At 37.7% G+C, this 23,539-nt stretch overlaps 1 protein-coding gene and 1 long non-coding RNA gene across 5 annotated transcripts in view; one reads left to right on the plus strand and one right to left on the minus strand.

The window, feature by feature from the left end:
- Positions 1 to 23,539, minus strand: part of LOC127426156 (endoglin-like) — a 77,954-nt gene that overhangs the window by 43,135 nt on the left and 11,280 nt on the right. For 2 of the 3 annotated variants that reach the window (XM_051672741.1, XM_051672751.1), the window contains exon 3: positions 7,729 to 7,874. In XM_051672741.1, the coding sequence (XP_051528701.1) occupies positions 7,729 to 7,874 (146 nt within the window). Of the gene's footprint in view, positions 1 to 7,724; positions 7,875 to 23,539 lie in introns of those variants that run through there. The other variant, XM_051672760.1, reaches the window with a different exon arrangement.
- The window catches only part of LOC127426482 (uncharacterized), a 43,152-nt gene that overhangs the window by 2,380 nt on the left and 17,233 nt on the right, over positions 1 to 23,539 (plus strand). Inside the window, exons 2-3 of one of the 2 annotated variants that reach the window (XR_007894782.1) lie at positions 1,599 to 1,664; positions 2,296 to 4,338. This is a non-coding gene — a long non-coding RNA (uncharacterized LOC127426482). Of the gene's footprint in view, positions 1 to 1,598; positions 1,665 to 2,295; positions 4,339 to 23,539 lie in introns of those variants that run through there. The other variant, XR_007894783.1, reaches the window with a different exon arrangement.

Below are 23,539 nucleotides of genomic sequence, written 5' to 3' on the forward strand. Positions count from 1 at the left end.
GTTTTTCTTTAAAAAAGGACTTTTTCTACCATCTAAGAATTATAAACTTGAAATACCACCTTCATGATTTTATGAGTCTCAGTCAGCAGGGGGTAGTTAGTGCAACGAGCAGCTGTACAGGCAGCAAACCACACTTAACAATGATCCGTGCAGTGAAAGTGTAGAGAACCGGTTTGGCTCAACAGCACACAGCAAAAGATGAGCATGAACACGTTCTTGCATTCAAAACACAGCTGGACGGAGCACAACTCTGTATGCAGGGGTCTCAACATGTGTTTTTCTAAGTTCCAAACTACGTTTAACTTGTAACAGCGTCCTAAAAACACTGTTTATGATGCAACGCAACCAAAGTGACACGCTGCAAAAGCGTCCTTCTGATGCATGTGTACACTGACGTGCACATGTATTGTTGTGGACTGTAGACCAATGATATTACTTGTCTTACTTGTCTGCCAAAATAATGAAGAATTATTATATTCATTATATCTTATTTATAATTATTTATATACAGTACAGAGCAAAAGTTTTAGGCACTTGTGAAAAATGTTGCATAGTGAGGATGTCTTCAAAAATAATGCCATAAATAGTTTTAATTTATCAGTTTACATCATACAAAGTCCAGTAAACATAAAAAAGCTAAATCAATATTCGGTGTGACCACCTTTGCCTTTAAAACAGCCCCAATTCTCCTACTTACACCTGGACACAGTTTTTCTTGGTTGTTGGCAGATAGGATGTTCCAGGCTTCTTGGAGAATTCACCACAGTTCTTCTATCTATTTCATCTGTCTCAATTGCTTCTGTCTCTTTATGTAATCTCAGACTGACTTGATGTTCAGTGGGGGCTCTGTGGGGGGCCATGACATCTGTTGCAGGGCTCCCTGTTCTTCTATTCTAATCTTTTCTATTTGCAAGAGTAATGTTTGGGAGTCTAACATTTATATTTCCTATTGACACACGAAAGCTGAAGATATAAATAACCATCTTAAGACAAATGCTTTTGTGAAACATCTTATGTGCCTAAGTTTTTTGCACAGTACTGTATATTTTAACCATTTGTATTTGGGGGCCTTTCATATTGATGTGAATAATTGTGATTAATTTGATTAATTAAACGGCATATCAATGTAATGTAATTAATTTGATTAATTTAATCAATTAACAGCCATATTTAAAACTGATATGAATCTGGTAGCACTTTATAATACAGTTACATTTGTTAACATTAATTCATGCATTAGGTATCATGAACTAGCATTGAACAACATATTTTTTACAGTATTTATTCATCTTTGTTAATATTAGTTAATAAAATACAATTGTTCATTGTTAGTTTATTTTAGCTCATAGAGCACAGCTAATGTTCACATATACAACTTTTGATTTAAAAATGTGTTAGTATAGTATGTTGAAATGAACACTAACCAAGTTTAATAATTGTTAGTTCATGTTAACTAATGTTATCAAATGAAACATTATATTAAAGTGTAACAGAAATATCTGTCAAATTCACTGGATTTTTTTTAATTTTTATTATTATTCTGTTAAAACCTGTTTATTATTTGAGCTGTTTTTAAACATCATTTTTGCGGATTGCAGGGTTTACAGCATTACGTCATCATGGCAACAAAGTTGTAAAAGTGGATATAACTTTACACAGAAAAGGTTTGTAATATATTTCATTGCACTAAAACCATGTTAACAAGCATATTGTAATTTTTCATACTTTTTAAACAGTGAGTATTTTAACATTTACACATTGGCCTCATTGATTTCCATTGTAAGTGCTTCACTGCAACCCAGATGTTTGCCTTTTTTTAAAGAAAAGGAGGGACGAGTCGAAATAAATTTTTGTGGTATCAACATTATGCCACAAATGCTGTCGATTGAGCTTAACCTGTGTTGAACCCGGAATATTCCTTGAAGTTGTGTTCTGTGTGGTTGTGAGTTTGACAGGTTGTGGGGTTTTCAGTGGAATTTGGTTTAGTTTGATTTCCGAGTCTCATTTTATTGTCTGGGCAGCAGACGCGCAGGAGTAGGCTTCTATATTTAAGATGGAAACTGCGCATTGAAAGAAACTTTCCGGTCACGTTAATAATTTGCACAAATCCTCAATGGCACTTACAGAAACGCAAGCCCTCCCATAATCCATCGCTGTCCACCTCACTCCGTTTGGGTCAAACAATGTCCACCGCGGTGCCTGATCACTCGCCCTGGCTATTTTTGATCCTGTACTTTAAAGATACAATTGTTTTCCCTTTGCTAATTTTTTTCTCAAGAGCACTTTTTTTTTCAGGGCTTTGCTGATGCATAACAGCTTCCCGTTATTCTTTGGCTCTCAGTTGAACTCGGGTCGGCTCCAGTGGTTCAGACTCGGCTCACGGCCAACATCCCCAGAATGCTGCCAGCGAGTGACATCAATGAAGACTGGAAGCTCCTCCCACTTCAACGCAACTAATTTCCACTCCTCCCTCTCTCACTCTCTGTGTGTGTGTGTGTGTGTGTGTGGTATGTGTGTGTGTGTGTGTGTGTGGTGTGTGTGTGTGTGTGTGTGGCTGCTTCCACTCTAGAATAAAAAAGTGTTAGTTCTGCAAAAAAAATGTTTTAATGTTGTCATCATTTACACAACTTCATGTTGTTCAAACCATATATGATTGTCTTACTTAGATGTTTAGCAGAATGTCCGAGCTGCTCTTTTCCATACAATGAAAGCATACAGTGATCAAGGCCTGACGAGCTTCTAAAAGGTAAAAAGCACCAAGTCTGTACAACTTGTATGCTGTATTCCAAGTCTTCTGAAGCCATATGATTGCTTTGAGTCATTGTTCACTCTTAATCTTCCCCTTTGCTGTAGCTCTCAAACTTGCAGCACCATGATTGGTCACGTGACACATGAGAACCAATGGAGCTCAGCATCATTGACGGCAACCTGGCAAGACGCATCTTATTTGATCATTTCAATACAATCATATAAGATATTTGAGCTATGCTAGAGGGAACCAATTTGAGTCAATAATGACTTTTGGGACAATTTGGGTCTGCTCCGTATGTATGACTTCAGAAGGGTTGGAATATAACGAGTTGTATAATACTTTGGTAACGCTTTACATTAATGTTTTATAACCCTTTGTTAAGGGTTTATAAAAAAGTTCATTAATGACCATTAAGTTATTTATGGAAGCTTTATAAATAATTGATAAGCGGTTATAACAACATGCATAAAAATGGTGACTTTCATGCAATACCTGCCAAACAGTCACTTAGTCAAGAGCCACTTACATCACATGATAAAATATGCTTAATAACACTTAACCTATTAAAATATACTTTAATGTTAAATGAAAGATTTATTTACATTTATATTTGAAACCTATGTGCATAAAGTTCAGTATGGTTTGATTGTCATCAGGCTTTATTATATGATATATGCTGTGAAAGAGCATGAAGAGCTAAAAAGTGTTTTACTTGCAGGTAACTAGGACTAGGTAAATTGGGACAGCACTCGGAGTAGCACCATCTTTTTAAAATCAACATGACAAGGAAAGAGACAACACAAGTGAGTCAAGACATTACAGTAATCAATATAAACACAAAATAACATAATTACTTCTATTCATCTAACTATAATAGTCTATTTTTGCTGCATTGTGACATAAATCATGAATTAGACCATTTTATGTTTTGGTTAATATAAGTATGGATAAGTGTATTTATTAAGCATTTATAACATGTAAGTTTAAAGCTCACTATTTTGCAAGTACTGCATAAAGTTGTCCTTTTTTAAGTTGTTATAACTACATATCAATGATTAAGAATTCATTTATAAATTACTTATTAATAATTCATTAACCCCTTTATAAACCCTTAACAAAAGAAAACATTAATGTAAAGTCTTTTTTGTTGTTGTTGTTGTTGTTGTCATCTTTGGAGTTTGGCAGTATAAATTAACATTTGCTTTCATTGTTTGGAAAAGAGCAGCATGAACACTGCTAAACATCTCCTTTTGTGCTCCACAGAAGAAAGTCATATTGGTTTGAAACAAAATGAGGGGGAGTAAATGATGGCAGAATTTTTAGTTTTGGATCACTTTAAACTCACTCTTTGTTTGCTGAAAGTCTTCTGATGACGTCAATGTAACAAAGTCTGGATATTAAATCGATGACAGTGTTTGTTTTGTTGAATCTGTCTTTAAGAAGTGGGCCAAAACTTGAAACTGGACAGAATGAGGAGGCTGATAAAGGCTTCCTTTATCTTATCGCATAAACATGTTTCAGTCTGTTTCAGCTTTAGCTGGTTTAGAGATAATTTTCCTTTCAGTTTGTAAAGAAATGTGTTTGAAAAAAAAAAAAAAAAAAAAAATGGCAATCACCGCTTTCATCACCAAAAAAAAAAGAACAAACTAAAACTTTATGAACAGGATACTCATGGGCAAAAAAATCATCTAGTGTTTTGGATTCAATAAGGCTTCCCAAAAGAGTATTATTTTTATTATTATTATTATTATTATATTTATATTTATTTATTTGTTTGTTTAAAGGTTGCTATATCATGGCTCAGAAGACATATTTGATCATGTTTTATCATCATAGTCATGTTTGATTAGGGATATCCCGATACCATTTGTTTGAGAACGTGTACAAGTACCGACACTTCCTTTTCGGACTCGCCAATACCGACATCACAGCACAATCCAAAATAGAACACTGTAGTTATATTTTGTCAAATAAAGTGCTGCATAACAGAGCATCACAGATATGAGATATTGATTAAATATTATACAATTACTATTGATGTATTATTATAATTATTAGTAGTAGTAGTATTACAGTAGTATTACAGTTCTGTCATAATTTTTTTCTATTTAAATTGAGCTTTTGTTTTGGAAGAAGCTTTTCTTTTGGAGTGAAGCCATTTCCGTTTCTGTGTGTTTTTGACGGTAGCATCTCACTTCCGGAACAGCAGACAGCTACGTGACCCAATGTGATTATTAAACTGCAAAAGGCTGCCATGGTATTGCCATGGTATTTGCATGGTATCCCAAGGTACTTTAAAGAATACCATGGTACAACTATGGTACATGTCCAAAAACATGGTATTACTATGGTATTTGCAAGGTATTGTAAGGTTCTCAGAATACCATGGTACTACTATGGTAGTTGTCCACAAACTTGGTATTACCATGGTATTTACATGGTAATCCAAGGTACTTCAAAGAATACCATGGTACTACCACTGTACATGTCTAACAACAAACATGGTAGTACCATGGTATATACATAGTAATCCAATGCACTTCAAAAAATACAATGGTACAACCATGATACATGCCCAAAAATATGGTATTGCCATGGTATTTACATGGTATCCCAAGGTACTTTAAAGAAAACCATGGCACTACCATTGTACATGTCTAAAAAACATGGTAGTACCATGGTATTTACATGGTAATCCAAGGTACTTCAAAGAATGCCATGTTACAACCATGGTACATAAAAAACATGGTGCAAAAAAAATATGGTATTGCCATGTTAGCAGTGGCGAATTCTCAGCGCCAGCAAAGCCTTCTCTGCTGGCCTAACTTGACAAATAAATAAATATTTTTTCATCCTGTCTTTCTAATTTACCTTTTTGACTATGTATTTTCAATAATTTATGGCCCAAGCGAATAGGGAAGGTCAAAAAGTTTATCCAATTAGAATTTATTCTTTGATGCTTACAAGAGAGCTTGACGGCTGTTTCGTGCAGCACGTGATTTTGAGTTTGAATTTCAAAAGAATCCCTCAATAGGGCAAGTGAATGGGCATCTAAATTTGAATTGTCAGATTCATCAGCCAATCAGATTGATTTATTTGTTCTTGTGGGTGTGAACATTAGGATATGTTTCAGTCGAGGTCTTCTAGCTGGCCTTGAGTGATGCAATGACACTTTAAGTGATGTACGTAATTTGAAAGCGAAGAGTGCGATCAAGCCGATGAGTCGGCTGTAATCACCATTGAGAAAGAGATCCTTATGGATTTAAAATCCTGAGATGTTCTGCATGACTGTGTGATTGATTTATTAAAGGAGGGCTGATTTTCATTTCAAGTAAACTGGTAAGTGCTCTTTCCATTGTTATAGCAACATCCGGAGTTTTTAAAAGTAACTGTGTACCCTAACAAAACATTCACTGTCATGACTTAAATGTCAATTGGTATTATTAGTGGGCTGTGACATAATGTATGATGTCCATAGGCATAGGGTGTCTTATTCATTTTGAAAAGGTGTTTTCTTAATGGAATGAATCGAACTGAAGGCCTAGACTTAAAATGCATGGGCCGCCACTGCATGTTACTATGTAAAAAACATATTTGTAGTATGGTACATTTTGGTATGTTAATGTTAGTGTTGGCATAGTATGCTTCATCCCCACTGATAATTTCAAGTCTCACAGTTGTCATACTGAAGTCTGTAATACACGTTTGAACCTGTTTGTCACCAACAAGATCACACAGACCAAGAGTGATGCAGTATAAAAAGTTTATAAATTGTCTGATTCTTGATAGATGAATCCTCTTCTGTGTTTAACCCTACTGACAAAAGCTCACCAGCATATGTTATGTTCTGGATATTGGTGTGCTGGTGGTCCACCAGCTAGACCAGCATAAAACCAGCACCGGCACACAGGCTTATCTAAACTGTTTATCTAAACTTTTCAGTAGTTGGTTTGCAATTGTAACATGTCTTGTCTGTTCATGTCTAGTTTCCCTTATAAAAAAATGTAAACTATCTGCAAACTTGCCACAAATTTTCACCAAATTTGCCATTTGTTATTTTCACATGCAAATTAGCATTTGATTTGCCGCAAACGTTTGCCAGAAGTTTCCAGCTCTTCGCCAGTAGTGGTGAGCCTCTGGCAAACCTTTGGCAACAATGGACAATCAGAATAAACACCTTGGTAATGGCATACTACCATACTTCTCTTTTAAACTAACATGGCAATAGTAAGTAGTAAGAGTAGTTTGGGTAGTATGCCATTCAGAACTCAGCACATGAAGCGCACGTCATCGGTGTCATCGGAGAATCTGGCCAATTACGAATAAGCTGTGTCGTCAGCTTTGGAACAACTTCAATCTCGTCTTGCGTTTCTTTAATGGCATACGCCTTGGTGACGCTGCGCTGGTGCCGACTACAGTCGGACAACATTTCTAACCGACATGCACTGCTTCAAGTCAGGCGCCGATCGGTCTGCGCAGCGCTGCATGAAGTCGAACACACATTTTGGTTCTGTCATGTGTTCTGTGCTTTGTTCTTTGGTTCATTAGTCATGTCTTATCATTGGTTCTTGTTTCTTTGCCTTTGTTAGTCATGTTATCTTGTTCCTCAGTTCTGTTCTGTCATTGGTTGTCTTGTTATCTTGTTACCCTGGTCTGTGTATTTAAGCCCTTTGTTTTGTTCAGTCTGTGTCAGTTATTTACATAGTTAAGTTGTGTGTTGGTTCCAGTTAGTGCTGTTTCTTGTGTTATGGGTTTTTTATTTTTATTTTGGATTACCTTTTTACCTTGTTCTTGTTGTTCATGGATATACTGTAAGTTTGTGTTTTCTACACACTTGGATTCATAAAACTTCTTGCCGTGAGCCTACCTCAGTGTTACAGCAATGAGATGAATGCCAACATTTCTTTTGAAAAAAAAAATAAAAAATCTCAGTGATGTACAGTATACTAACAACGCTTTCTCAAGAACTCACGTACTGGTGAGAACAGCAGCTTAAGGATGTGAACTTCCACCCCGTCCTTAGTGATGAAGTCTGTCAAGCAGCCTGGCGTCATTTCCTTCAGGACAATCCAATCATTCCTGTTTCCAGGTACAGAATTCGGTTTACAGATTCCATTCAAATCTACAGAGATTAAAATAAGGCAGAGATAGTTATTTTTTATTTTATTGAATATGCTGCCAGCAGCTAATAAATAATCTCCAGAATAAACCATGTCCTTTCTGACATAGGGGTCAGAGGTCACTTCCTGAGACATTGGAACTAAATCCCGCCCTTCTCAATGCTGATGCTTCAAACATGGACAGTCAGTTGTGCGTGCTATCTGTGACCAATGCCATCACTCAGCAAAGTGAACATTTGTTCCAGATGAGGTTTCAGATTGATGCTCATGAGCGCCCCCCTAGCAGTCCTTTTTTCAGACATTCAAAAATCATTAACAGACTATGGTACGTCATAACAATCATTTGGCTCCAGTATTTAAAAAAAAGAAAAGAAAAACAAAACAAAATTAAAAACAGAACCAGTTCTGAATATAAAACTGAAATGTCAAAACATGATAGAAGAGTCAATACTTCAGAATCAGCAGTGTTGTGTTTCTAATATGCAACTCACACACATTGTAAAGGGCAACTTCTGCCGAATACTAGTACACACGCTTTCTGCTGATTTACAGATGAGTCTGGGGGGGGCGGGGGGGATATACAGGGAGCCATAACATCTGCAAGGACAACAGGAAATACCATGTTTAAAAGTAAAGTTAATGGTGACGGCAGTCCTGGTACAGGCTTTGTTTTAGCGAGATAAGTTGTTGTCAAGAATGTTAGCAAATATTGAAGATTGCAACCAAATATAAAAGTTTAAGAATCGTCTTCAAGAATTGAAGAATCTTGGTTATAGGCCTGAGCCTTATCAGCATTATCTGATCTCTGTGGCATTCTGCGTGGTGTTGTCAAGTACACGTTCTGCATGTTTAAGAGATGATCCAGGTTTCTGGATAAAAGTGATGCTGTGATCCCAGCAGTGTGTGTCAAATATGGTGGTCTGTGGCATCCTCGGCTATATTCGACATGTTCAGCAGCGATTTTGTGGGCATGTTTGCGCCGTTGCCTGATCTGCATAATTCCTTTAGAGAATCGGGCACTAAACGAGCGCAGTTAGTGCGTGCAAAAAAAAAAAAAAAAAAAAAAACTGCGCTTTTACAGGGCGCAATTAATTCTTAGTGAATCTGCCCCACAGTTTCACTCTGTTCCTCACACAATTCTATCGTATAATTATTTAAAAAAAAAAAAAATTGGTGGGGGGGGAAGGAATTTTCTCCCCTTTTTCTCCCCAATTTGGAATGCCCAATTCCGAATGTGCCCTAAGTCCTCGTGGTGGCATAGTGACTCGCCTCAATCCGGGTGGTGGAGGATGAATCTCAGTTGCCTCAGCGTCTGAGACCGTCAATCCGTGCATCTTATCACGTGGCTTGTTGAGTGCGTTACTGTGAGACGTAGCGTGTGTGGAGGCTTCACGCTATTCTCTGCAGCATCCACACACAACTCACCACGCACCCCACCTAGAGCAAAAACCACATTAGAGCGACCACGAGGAGGTTAACCCAACGTGACTCTACCCACCCTAGCAACCGGGCCAATTGGTTGCTTAGGAAGCCTGACTGGATTCACTCAGCATGCCCTGGATTCGAACTTGCGACTCCAGGTGTGGTAGTCAGCATCTTTACTTGCTGAGCTACCCAGGCCCCCCTCTATTGTATAATTTGGAATACTATTATAGTGCTTTTGTATCATAATTTAAAATTAATTATTCAGACTTTACTTTTATCTGCTTGCTATATTGTTGAGAAATGTTTAGATTTTGATGTAGAGGTGAGGTCGGGTGCTCATAAATATCTATATAATAGTGTAATGTAAATCTAATTATTGTGATTAAATGTACCAGTCTGTTACATGTTTTATATTGTTGATTGGTTAGGTTTAGGAATGGGGTTGGGTTAGGGCAGTGTGGGAAATTCAGTGTGGGAAAAAAACATGGGCGGATGTTAAGTGCGTGTGTACCCAGCTAAAAAAAAAAAAAATGGTGGCCTCAAGCAGCCTCTTTTTAATGCTGAACTTTATACTCTAGGAGACTGAAGTTAAGAAGAAACTTGTTTTAAAAAGTATATAGGCATAATTAAAATGTAAATTGTTAAATGTCTAAAACACAGAGGGGCGAATGCGTGAAAGTTTTTCTTGATTCAAAGGGAGGTGTGACTAAAAAAAACTGAGAACCACTGGGTTAGGGAATCTAATATATATATATATATATATATATATATATATATATATATATATATATATATATATATATATATGATTGCGCAATGTAACTACACTAATATATTTAGAGGTATAATAAAACAGATTACTGTTAAACACACAATAATATACAAAGATTGACAGTAACACCTCCCTATGACACCTCGGGAGTGGGAACGGGTTGTAAATACACAACTTAATCATTAATTAAAAAAAATAATTGAAACATTTTTTTTGACCCAATTTATATTAGATGGCCTCAACTACTATGTACTTCACCATTTGATACAATATACTTATTATGTACATACTGTATATGTTGTTGCATTGTAATTACTTTTAAAGTTCTTGCATTTAATTACATTTGTAATTACACTGTTAACTTTACCCCAAACCCAACCCTTTCCCCAAAACCAAACTCTAACCCCTAATCCTAACCCTACCCTTACTCCTAAACCTACCCGTACCTCAACCTCAGTAGCAATAAATGTGGGAATTTTGTAGAACAACCTGTAGTTACACAGTACATACATAGTCTTGTATGTATTTAATGTTAGTACATAGTAGTTAAGGCCACCTAATATAAAGTGCGACATTTTTATTTCATGGTAAAAAATAAATATATATATATATATATATATATATATATATATATATATATATATATATATATTTTTTTTTAAATATAATGAAAATCATGTGTCATGAATATAAAGAAGATTTCTTAGACAAAATAAAATGTGCTTTTTCATAAAACATCAATCTGATATTTTTTTAAAACTTCATACACAGTCTTAAGCCCCATTCACACTGCCGGCGACATTGCGCAACAAAGCGACACTATCCCATTTTTTTTTTAATGAGAGCAGAGCGATTTCCAGCAACATTTACCATTGGTGACAGAGGTTGCTGTGACGAGCGACAAGATAAAGTTGAGAAATTTCAACTTTATGCAATTGCTAAGCGACATTCGGTAGCGACTTCCAGTGAGTGTGAAGACAGTGGTGCTCACATCATCCTTCTCTTGGCAGTTAGTGTGTGAGATTCTGGAGTCAAGTGCAGGCAAGAGGAAGAAGTTAAATGTTTTCTGTGAGCATTTCCACTGATATATATAATTTGTCTGTAACCACATACATGAATATTGCCTAATAACAATGATGTCTAACAGTAGCCAGCTGGTAGGTAGCTGTGCATTGTGTAAACCTCACTCCACTGGCCTCAAGAGGCGCACTAACGACTGACGCTAGGGTCCTCTTCGTTAGAGCACCCGTCTCCCATGCCGGAGACGCTGGTTGGAATCTCGCTCGGAGCGGGTCGAGCAGGACCTGTTACAGATGCGTGGAAAACTGTGTCACCATTCCGAGTGAGTTTGATTGATACATTGATAGACTGTTAATCTTGTTCATCATATGATGCATTGAGCACTGCTGCAGGTTATATAAAAACACTCTCCCCTGCAAAATGATCATTTTTAGAAGCAATAGAACTGATTCATAGTGAAATTAGAATGATATCATAGTTTTACCGGCAGTATAATCTGTAATCAGAATTTCCAAAGCTGCTATGGCCAGAATTAGTTTGTCTACACTCTAGTCATTTATATTTGTATAGCACTTTTCACAATACACATTCAAAGCAGCTTTATAGAAAATCATGCCTTGTTGTCTGAAAGCCCCCTGTGAACAAGCTAAAGTGACTGTAGCAAGGAAAAAACACCTTTCAATGTTATTTAGTGGTGAAAAAAAAAAACTCAAGAGGAACCTGAAATCTGATTTTACGATATATGTACAAAATCCAATATTAGTTAGCGGCTTAAGCAAAAATCGATCGTCACACATTTTTTTTTTCCCTCTTCCCCCGTTTTACTTTGCATGTAAACTTTACCGCCGTTATAATCAACTTATAACATGTGCGCAAGTGTTGTTCTCAAAGCTGTTTACATTTTGAAGTCAAAAGCAGATAATTATAAGTCTCATGCAATCGCGGGTTTATTACGTTGTTGGTTTTTTGAATAAGCTGTTTTTTTATAGTTATGACTCATAACTTGTGAGCATCTTTATGTGCATGTCACGCTCAGTGTCGGCTGGAAGAGGCAGCTGTTAAACTTACTGCTGCTGTTTCTGCCTCACAAATAAAATAAAATGCGTAAATAAAATGACCTGTTTGATGTACTGTAGAACCAGGACATGACACCGTTGTCTGGCAAATTCGACAAGCTGTACCGCTACAGTACAATCTACTCACTGTTTACCATCGATCTTCTTGCCTTTGTACTGTAAGTGTGTTGCTCTGTTGTCCTGTGAGCGCTCAGCGCCACCTCTCCAGGGTGGATACTGTTCGGCAGCTCTCAATATAGCACTGCTTGGTTTTAAAAACAATATAATGGGTTTGTTTATGTATCGTACGATACAATACGATACGATATTTTATACAGTATGTATATATATATATATATATATATATATATATATATATATATATATATATATATATATATATATATATACAGTGGTGTGAAAAAGTGTTTGCCCCCTTCCTGATTTCTTATTTTTTTGCATGTTTGTCACACTTAAATGTTTCAGATCATCAAACAAGTTTAAATATTAGTCAAAGATAACACAAGTAAACACAAAATGCAGTTTTTAAATGAAGGTTGTTATTATTAAGGGAAAACAAAATCCAAACCTACATGGCCCTGTGTGAAAAAGTGATTGCCCCCTAAACCTAATAACTGGTTGGGCCACCCTTAGCAGCAACAACTGCAATCAAGCGTTTGCGATACCTTGCAATGAGTCTTTTACAGCGCTGTGGAGGAATTTTGGCCCACTCATCTTTGCAGAATTCAGCCACATTGGAGGGTTTTCGAGCATGAACTGCCTTTTTAAGGTCATGCCACAACATCTCAATAGGATTCAGGTCAGGACTTTGACTAGGCCACTCCAAAGTCTTCATTTTGTTTTTCTTCAGCCATTCAGAGGTGGACTTGCTGGTGTGTTTTGGATCATTGTCCTGCTGCAGAACCCAAGTTCGCTTCAGCTTGAGGTCACGAACAGATGGCCGGACATTCTCCTCCAGGATTTTTTGGTAGAAAGCAGAATTCATGGTTCCATTTATCACAGCAAGTCTTCCAGGTCCTGAAGCAGCAAAACAGCCACAGACCATCACACTACCACCACCATATTTTACTGTTGGTATGATGTTCTTTTTCTGAAATGCGGTGTTACTTTTACGCCAGATGTAATGGGACACACACCTTCCAAAAAGTTCAACTTTTGTCTCGTCAGTCCACAAAGTATTTTCCCAAAAGTCTTGGGGATCATCAAGATGTTTTCTGGCAAAAATGAGACGAGCCTTAATGTTCTTTTTGCTCAGCAGTGGTTTTCGTCTTGAAACTCTGCCATGCAGGCCATTTTTGCCCAGTCTCTTTCTTATGGTGGAGTCATGAACACTGACCTTAACTGAGGCAAGTGAGGCCTGCAGTTCTTTGGATGTTGTTGTGGGGTCTTTTGTGACCTCTTGGATGAGTCGTCACTGCGCTCTTGGGGTAATTTTGGTCGGCCGGCCACTCCTGGGAAGGTTCACCACTGTTCCATGTTTTCGCCATTTGTGGATAATGGCTCTCGCTGTGGTTCTCTTTTCCAGACTGATAGATCTCAATTACTTTCTTTCTCATTTGTTCCTGAATTTCTTTGGATCTCGGCATGATGTCTAGCTTTTGAAGATCTTTTGGTCTACTTCACTTTGTCAGGCAGGTCCTATTTAAGTGATTTCTTGATTGAGAACAGATGTGGCAGTAATCAGGCCTGGGTGTGGCTAGAGAAATTGAACTCAGGTGTGATAAACCACAGTTAAGTTATGTTTTAACAGGTGGGGCAAACACTTTTTCACACAGGGCCATGTAGGTTTGGATTTTGTTTTCCCTTAATAATAACAACCTTCATTTAAAAACTGCATTTTGTGTTTATTTGTGTTCTCTTTGACTAATATTTAAACTTGTTTGATGATCTGAAACATTTAAGTGTGACAAACATGCAAAAAAATAAGAAATCAGGAAGGGGGCAAACACTTTTTCATACCACTATATATATATATATATATATATATATATATATATATATATATATATATATATATATATACAGCAGTTAGTTCCGGTCCTCGAATCTGACTGGACGAGAGAGGTTCCATGAGCACTGATGGTCTCATACCATGGTACTCATGTATCACTCCACTTGTGTTCGTGCTTTTCTAAACTAAAGTGTAAGAGCAGCACAGATGTGTTAAGCGCTATCTGTCTCTTTACATTTAATTCTGTGACATTACATATTTTAGCCAGCAGGTTGTGGCAAAAGACCATTTTTGTGTGTAATATGAAGTCAGCGTCAGTCAGTGTTTACATTCAACAGCACTCCGTGATTGCTCGTATTACTACTACACTACTAAAGCTAGGAAGTAGCTTTAAACGGCTTTAAACTCATCACAGCTGATAGACACAACAGACTAAAGGCGCTTACCTCTTACCGGAGTTTCCACACTGGAGAGGACATGCTGTTTAAAATGGCAGAGGAGATTGCGGTTTCTATAGCTAAAGAATATTTCGCACCAGCTACCGCAAAATAGGGAGGAATACCTCTGCTTGAATGGCTATTTTTCCACTGAGAAAATAGGATGAATTTCACCAAAATGACATTATCTTCAGAAAGCTGACTAACACACTACAGCATCATCAGCAATCTCCATATTTCTCTCTCTTTCTCTCTCTCTCTCTCTCTCTCTCTCACACACACACACACACACACACACACACACACACACATCCTTGTTTCTCCATTAACATGTTAGAAACAGCTCAAGCCGTGATACTAGTAGTTCTAAAGTGATATTTTTGAGAGGCTTGGATGCATCATTTGGTTTGAACTAGCAATGGCAGATTCTGATCCATGGCGTAAGAAAGTAGTTCCATGCACAAATGTGGTTTTTATGACCATACTCAGTTTTTCCTTTTTTTTTTTTACATTTACTTGTTCATTGAACTGCTGTATATAAGCAATATCACACTTGCAATTGTGCTATATGGCCCTAAATCAGTACACACACACACACACACACATATATATATATATATATATATATAAAGGATAATCCACGGCTAGGTGTGCTTTAAACTCATTTAAATGCACAACGTAGAGGCAAAGAACCACCCGACGCACAGCGGAGTTCTTAAACTTTTACATTTGGTTGCAATCTTCAATATTTGTTTACATTCTTGACAACAACTCATCTCGCTAAAACAAAGTTTACTGGAAAACAAGACAAAAATAATGATTAGGAAATGCTGTTTTTTCTGTATTCTCTTCATGATAGGTGACTTGCATATCTTTATTACATTGTTTTGATTGCCTGTCAGAGACACATTCAGTCCTGACATTAATCATAATCAGCAGTAACTCGATACTGGACTGTACTGGACAGAATTAATGATCTCTCACAGGGGTCTGATGTATCAGTCAGACAAAGAGGACATTACCAGTGGCTGCACTGACCCGGAAATGCCAAAGATTTCAATAAGCGGTTCTGTGGTAAATGAGCTATAAGCGGGGTGGGGGGCGTTATCTGTTTTCATCAGCGCAATGGCTCTTTCCCATGCAAAGAAATGTTTAAGGCTTCGATTGCTTTTGAAAGCAAGTCTGAATTGGAAAGCCAAGGAAACGATTCAGGGGCCTATTTCTCTGTGTCAGAGTGCAGATACAAATAATAGCCCCTCCATCCATCACTCAGGCTTTACAGCGGCTCATTTGTTATTTTCTCAGCCCTTGCGTGTGTGTGAGGGGCTTAATTTGCAATGTTCACCCCCAGGCCTTCATCTGTGCCAACACACATTCACACACACATGTGAAAGTGTGTCTCCACTCTCGCCAATGGGGTGAATATGAGAGTGAGTCACAGGGGAATTGCTTCATACTGGAAAACACTTTCATGCACACAAATACAGACACACAGCAGTAGGGCACCAACAGATGAATTGCATTTCTATCATTATGAGCTGAGAGAAGGTCAGGCATTGCTCAAGCAGTTGTGGATTTTAGGCGAAGTCTCCAAACTTTACATTTTTGGAAAATGTATTCATATAAAAGTACATTTCGCAAATGTCTAAAGGCTTAAAGTATCAGTAAAAAGAACACTGCCCTAGTAATTAACAAAAAAAATATTAATTTCCTAAAATAAACTAGAGCAGTGCTACTCAACAGATGGGTTGCAGGTCTGTTCTGATAGGGTCATAGACAATAAGGACAAAACAATGCTGCATGTAAATAATAAAATGCATCTAACTATAATATCATTATTTGCAAAACATAAGCTCTTTAAAGGGAAGAGAAAATGCTTCCCATATCTTGTGTTGTTGATTTCAAAGTCTGTGTGTCCAATCAGTTTCTACATTATACTGTCACAAATTCATCTGCCGATTAGTAGAATCTAGGTTTGCCAAGTTTTTGCCACATGAATACAGGACACTTGGGCATTTTGAGCGATTCAGGTGGAGTTTCGTCGCCTGTCCCTATGTACAGGATGATAGGTGTCAATAGGCCAAAATACGGGATGTTGAGAACCACTGATGTACAGACTGTAAATTACCAGCCCAAGGACACAATGCTAGAAAATAAACTGATCATCTGAAGATATTTCTGGGTAAACTGTATTTTTATACTACCTAAATTCTAGACATATGAAAATGGCTGATACGGAAAAGTTAGATTTGAAAGAACGTAACTATCTAGCTATTAGAGCTCTATTTCAAATGGCGCTGTATTCTAAAGTGTGTCAGAACACAATTCATAATGCAACACAAGTATGCTGTGCATTCTCGATGTTGATGCAAAGGGTGTTATCGTGGGCACTAATGTAAACTGTCCTCTTCTGCGGTCAATTTTCTCTTTTAAGATGTCTACTTTCATGGTGGAGCAACAGTTAATGAGAATCTTTCTGAGAAAGTTGGTTAAACCGTTGACATGTTGATACATCAAGTATGTACAATGGGATCACACACAAAGCATTAGACAAGCAAATCTCGTTTGTGTACTTGTGTAAAATATGTCTCTGGCCTAATGAACTTATTATGTTCATGCCTACAGTATGTCAAGTTGAAATGTTTTCTCCCATGTTTTCTCTCTTTTTGTTTTTAAAGGTCATATAACAGCAGATGGTCAATTTCAGAGGCTGAATATTGTAGTCAGAAATACTGAAGTATTGAGTCACTCTTTAACTGAAACTCCAAGAACATTTCAGATAAAGGTGATGCGTTCAAGAAAGCATGCTGAACTGCCAGCAAAGATCCACATCCTGGAAATGGTCACTTCCTGTTGTGAGTCTCCTCAGAGGTCAAAGGCGTCAGAGTCCTCTTTAACCTCCATGACTGCATACGGGAGTCAGTTTCCTTTACATGAATAACTCCCTTAAGAGTAAATGGATCAAATATTTCCTGCCTCGAAAACAACAAGAGCAAACAAGTGGAACGGTTATCTGTGAAACTAAAATGATGTGGAAATGAAGCCACATTATGTGTGATTGTGTACTGGGTTGGGTTAGGGTTAGACTAGGTTAGGTGTTTAATAATAAGGGCCCTAATAACTGATTAGGACTAGCATGGCAGCATGTGTGATTTTCCTCAACAGAATCAGAATTGGTGATTGAGGGTTGTGAGTTTTGATTGGGAAATCTTGGGAGCTGGGATCAGGGTCAGGTGGAGGGATAGGGGAAAGTTTGAAAGTAAAAGATTAGGGGCAGGGTTGGGTTAGGTTAGGATAAGTTTGATAAGGTAAAGTTGTAAGGAATAGGATGCAACCATTTTTGTTTAAGTGGGTTGGGTTAGGGTCGTGGTCAGGTTTGGGTTAGTGTTAGTGGGTCTGGATACTGAGGTTATGAAGATAAAATGAAACTTCAGCAGATTCTGTGGAAAAGGCAAAAAAATCACCTTAAATTTAATTTCTACTACACAAATACATTTCAGGAAGTGCAGATGCTGCCCTCTTGATTGGCTTCCGCAGTACATACAGCATTATCAGAACATGTGGGGAAGCAACAGAATATCATTATTTATTTTGGCTGTTGTCAGTTTACATTACTCATGTAGAATATTCTATTTTTCTCACAGTAAACAATGGGAGAATTCCAATCACAAGTGAGCAACACTATTCCTTACTCCAAAGGGCAGAGCCCTTGAAGTTGGTTCTCTGAAGAAAACATGGCATTATTTTATGAATGTACCCTTCACTAACAACCTTGTGAAAGAGTGAAGGGATTTATTTGCTTAATTTTGTTTGGAACGACCCTTTAAATGTTGTCCTCTTCCCGCAGTGCCCTTGCGCAAGGGCGCAAAAATGCTGTTTGGAATTCGGTCACTCTGTAACAAGGTTTGGAGCAAATTTAACAGCATGTGTAACTGATAAGAAAATATCTTGTAAATTTTGCACCCAATGAAATATCCTTCATTCAGATCTGTTCCTGATCTAAACTTGACTCAGTATCGGCTAACATTCATCGTATAAAGGTAAAGTTACAGGAACTATCGGCGAGAATTATTTTACTCATTCTCCTGAAACAGTCAGATGACTTGGAGGGGGGGCTGATGAAAGTATTTTGTTGGCAAGGACGGAAGAGAGCAGAGAAACGGTGAGCCAGGGAGGGGGGAGGGACAGAGAGAGTAAGAAAGCTCGAAAAAGGGAGGTCTCGGCTGCTCCGCACACCTATTGTCCCAGCGTTTCCTTGGCTGCAGACTGAGGCCGAACCATCCACCGGAAGACAAACAAACTCTTATCAGTGGCACGCAGAGCCCCGTACTGTCCCCTGGCCTCTAACCCCTGTGGCCGCCCCACTGACGCCCCATACTGTCCCCTGGCCTCTAACCCCTGTGGCCGCCCCACTGCCGCTCCATCTGAAATCCCCCAAGATTCTTCTCGTTATCATCAGAATTATGCAACCTTTTGGAGTCGCTGGAGGGGTTTGCCTTGTCAGCAGTTCTCATGCCAGTTCGTTGTGGAATAAATTCACCCAGACGGCTCGAGCAGGACTTGCGGAGACACTGTATCTTTGTGTAGGTCTATTTAAACCTCTGGGAGCTGACTGTCTGCCATCTCATCTTGTCAGAAATAAACAGAGCAACAAACTGTGTGGGGCAGATTTTGAACATGCTGCCCTTTTCTTAACCCCCAACTGTATACATATATGTCTCTGACTGCCTTTCAACAACCTCTTAATTTGCAGGTTTTCTCAAAGCAGAACAGGCATGTGTAGGTGTTTGCAAAAATACTTACAGGTGATTTCACCCTGAAATCTTTCATGGGGATTCTGAATCCATAACCCAAGACCAAATTTTATGACTAATTCCTCCTAGAGCTTGCATGCTACATCCACCAAACTCAGCATAGACCTTTAAGCAAACCGAATGTAGAGTGCTATGTCTTTTTTTTTTTTTTTTTTTTTTTTTTTACTGATCAGACTTAAGGCCGAAACATACTATATGCAAGTATTTTAACACAGATGCTTCTAGCTACGCAAGCTCGATGTCATGCATTGTTCGGTTCCAAAATGTACCAGACTGCAATTCATATCACAGCGCAAGTACGCATTGAATTCTCAACCACAAGGATATTTACTTACCTGAATAATAGCACATCCAATAAAGAATTTTGAAGGTAACTCTATCGCCATCCTTGAGTACTGAGGTTTGTAATGCAAGAACGCACATTAAGCATGTTCAATTGGAACGTGTGTTGGCAATGCATTGGTCATGTGTTCCTTATCTGCCTATGCATACTTGCATGAATTCAGTTTCTGGCCTTACAGTTTCCTGTAAGGGACAATCCAAAAAATAATCATAGCATTGAAAGTGTTTTACTGTTACTCTTACTTGATTTTTCAATCTATGTCTATCTTTGCAATTCCATAGCACACCATAGTAACTGCCCAGAAATCCCTTGTAACCCTAGAAACTACCCAAATCTCTCATGCTACAGCCTAGCAATGCCCTAACAAACACCCAGAATAACTTAGCAACTGCGTAATAACACCCCAGCAACTGCCTATCAATGACTATCATTGCCTACATCCGTTCAAACTTGAAATCTTTTTTCAAACTGCCTAAGTATTCAGACGTATGTATTAATTCAATACTAAGGCTTATATAACCTTCAGACTTCAAATTAACCTTCAAACTGTTTCAAACTTTCAGGCAAGGCTTTGTCAATCCACTTGATAAACTTTTCTTGTCTAATTAGTGATATTCTGGCAGTAATGTTTCAACACAATAGCAGTATGACAGCAGTAACTGTGGCTGAATTCAGACCAGTTCACCCCTGACATGTCCTTTCTTCATCTGTTAAAAAATAAAAGCTGCCTCAGCTCTCTTTAAATGCTATTTAAATACTTGCATTTGCTTGCAATTTTTATTGCATTTGCTTGCAATTTTCATTTTGAAAGCAAGTTTGCAAGTTCTTTCCAAGCTCTTTGTTTTATCTTCTTAGTAAAAGGATTAATGATGTACATAATCCAGAATTTGAAAGGGGGTACACATGCACACTGTCACAAATACCCTTTTATAACATTTCTTCCAACATTTCTAACAGCTGGAACTACAAATGACATGCTAAAATCACACAACACATGCAAACTACGGACAGATAAGCAAATAATGCGATATTTCTCATGCACCTCACAGAGAACCAATTTATCTTCTCCGGCTTAATTAGCATAGTGTCTCAGGGAGAAAAGACTATTTTAGCAGAGGCTGTTAGCCGGTTCCTCTAAGCAGATGGAAGTGACCCGGTCCCCACACAGAGGAGGTGCGTCTAATCATTCAAATCTGATGAAGCTTCACACAACATATGCTTTCCAAAGCATCAACGGAGACTACACATATCTGCTTCCACTGGAGTATCAGTCCTGGAGAAGGTGCTAATTGTTTTGACCTAACTTGGATTCATGAATGGGCTTATTGGTTGCGTCACTATCCATAGCACTACTGTCAGCGATCTTGGCAGTAAATGATAAAATAATTAGCAATGACTGTGAAAAATGCAGAATATGATAACTGTTGTTTGCATGCTTTGCTCCTTCATGAGGTGAAAATTCAACAAGTGCAGCATGTTATAAACAAACTCTGGTTTTTGGAATCAGCTTTCAGGCAACAATGTTATGAATGAGTTTTTTATTCAGTTATGTTTATAGCTTCATTTTATGATCATTTAACGTAACATTTTAGCTGTGTTAGCTGGTCTCTCATTACCCATGACTGGGGCTTTAAGCACGTGCCATGTAACCAGTTGTGACCAAATTTAAATATGCAGAAATGTGAACAAGATTTGAGAGCTATGGCAGTGAGCATTTCAGTGAATAATAATCCATATCCACATATTCTTTAATAATTGGTACTGGTACACCAATACAAATAATGTAAATGTGTGCAAATCACTAGAATATAATGTCAAAAAACAATCATATGGACTACTTTTCTGATACTTTTATAATGCTTTCATGATGCTTTTTATTATTTTTGAGAGCTTGACAGCTCCAGTTCCTATTAAGTATAATATGACTGTAAAAGAGCAATGTGAACTAAGAATTTGTATTTTTATTTTTGAAAGCCAACACGATAAGCTCTGCTCATTTCACACATCATCATTTAGTGGAAGGACGACGAGCCTTTGAATGTTGTTTTGCAAAACAGAGGATGATTTGATCACTCAGTTTGGCTCGATCACACTCTGTAATTTAGCCTAATAATATAGTCAGATATAAGTAATCATGTACAACCATTGAATAGCAATATATCTTTATTCAAACACCAACCAAAGCTTTTAATTGTTGAGAACTTTCAGGCCCGGTTCCAGATCAAAATCTCTGATTTCCCTTTTCCACCAAAATTGTGGTGGTTCTCGTGCCAAGCCTGGGCTCGGCTGGTTCACAGTCACTTTTCCACTGACTTGAATTACGAACAACGACGTCACGTGTTACTTGGCTACGTGGTAGTTTTACGTGACTATCTCACCTGCCCACAAACAAACATGGTGTGTCACAGTGTTTGTGTACAGCTTTAACATCTATTTTTGAGAACATATATTTAAACATAAAGAGAAATACAACCATTATTATTACATTGCTCAACAAGATTGCCAGAGATGACATCTACGCTCAAGATGACAGGTAACAAAATTACATTATTTTGTATGAACTTTTTAATGGGGCTTAACTTGCTAAGAACATACTGTTACAAAGGAATCGTTATTAACATTGGTGTACCAGATGGTTATATTTGAATTTTTGCCAGAGCATATAATATTATGTTTACATCTTGATTGAGAATCACACCGGTTTATTTAACAGATAGTCATGACCTTCTTAACTATGCGACTAGCTGGTCAAAAATCCCTTTACTGAACAAAGCAATGCACAAAATAAGATCAGAAGAGTGTAGAGAAAATGTAACAAAGTTGGCAAATCTAATAACTTACTAAGATCAGCTGCAGAGGACACCAAACACAAACGTGCATAATTTCTTGCTGTATCTCCTCATAGACTCTTTTTTTTCTTTTGCGATCTCTCTATTTATCTTGGATCTCCGTAGAAGACGATTTCGCAAGTATAGTGTTTGTTTCGTCTGTGTTTCCCCAACACTTTTGATGTCTGACATTTTTGTGTTTTTTTTTTTATTGTTGTTATAGAGCAGGGGTCAGCAACCTTTCTGACATAGATGCCATTTTTTATTTTTCTGGTTAATGACTGTGCCACCAATTGGCAGAAGGAGGTGTGGCACTTTAAACAGACTTTGAAATATCCCTGTTATGTTTACCTGAATTGCTTCATTTTTTTTTTTTTTTTTATAATGTCAAGACAGTGCAGATTTAAAATTCTGAAGGGATTCTTGATATCTTAAATAATGTTGCCATGGCAACGCATTAAATGTCATTATTCCTTTTTACGTATATGTTTTTGAGGTAATTGGCATGCTTGAATTTTCATGATATTTTGCACAAACATCAGAGTTGTCGGCCATTAGGCCTTAACACATGGGCGAGGCTGGGGAGCTTATTCATTTTAATATCCTATATATATATTTTGAATGTGTTGAAACTTGACACCGGGCGACGCACCCTAAAAACGGCACCGTTAGATCAGTTTCATGCTGAAGAGCCGCTTAAAAGTAAATGTAAATGAGTGTAAATGCCAACATCATCACATACACTATATTGCCAAAAGTATTCGCTCACCCATCCAAATAATTGAATTCAGGTGTTCCAATCACTTCCATGGCCCCAGGTGTATAAAATGAAGCACCTAGTCATGCAGACTGCTTCTACAAACATTTGTGAAAGAATGGGCCGCTCTCAGGAGCTCAGTGAATTCCAGCATGGTACTGTGATAGGATGCCACCTGTGCAACAAGTCCAGTCGTGAAATTTCCTCACTACTAAATATTCCACAGTCAACTGTCAGTGGTATT

The sequence above is a fragment of the Myxocyprinus asiaticus genome, chromosome 3 (genome assembly GCF_019703515.2).
Source record: "Myxocyprinus asiaticus isolate MX2 ecotype Aquarium Trade chromosome 3, UBuf_Myxa_2, whole genome shotgun sequence".
Taxonomy (NCBI): domain Eukaryota; kingdom Metazoa; phylum Chordata; class Actinopteri; order Cypriniformes; family Catostomidae; genus Myxocyprinus; species Myxocyprinus asiaticus.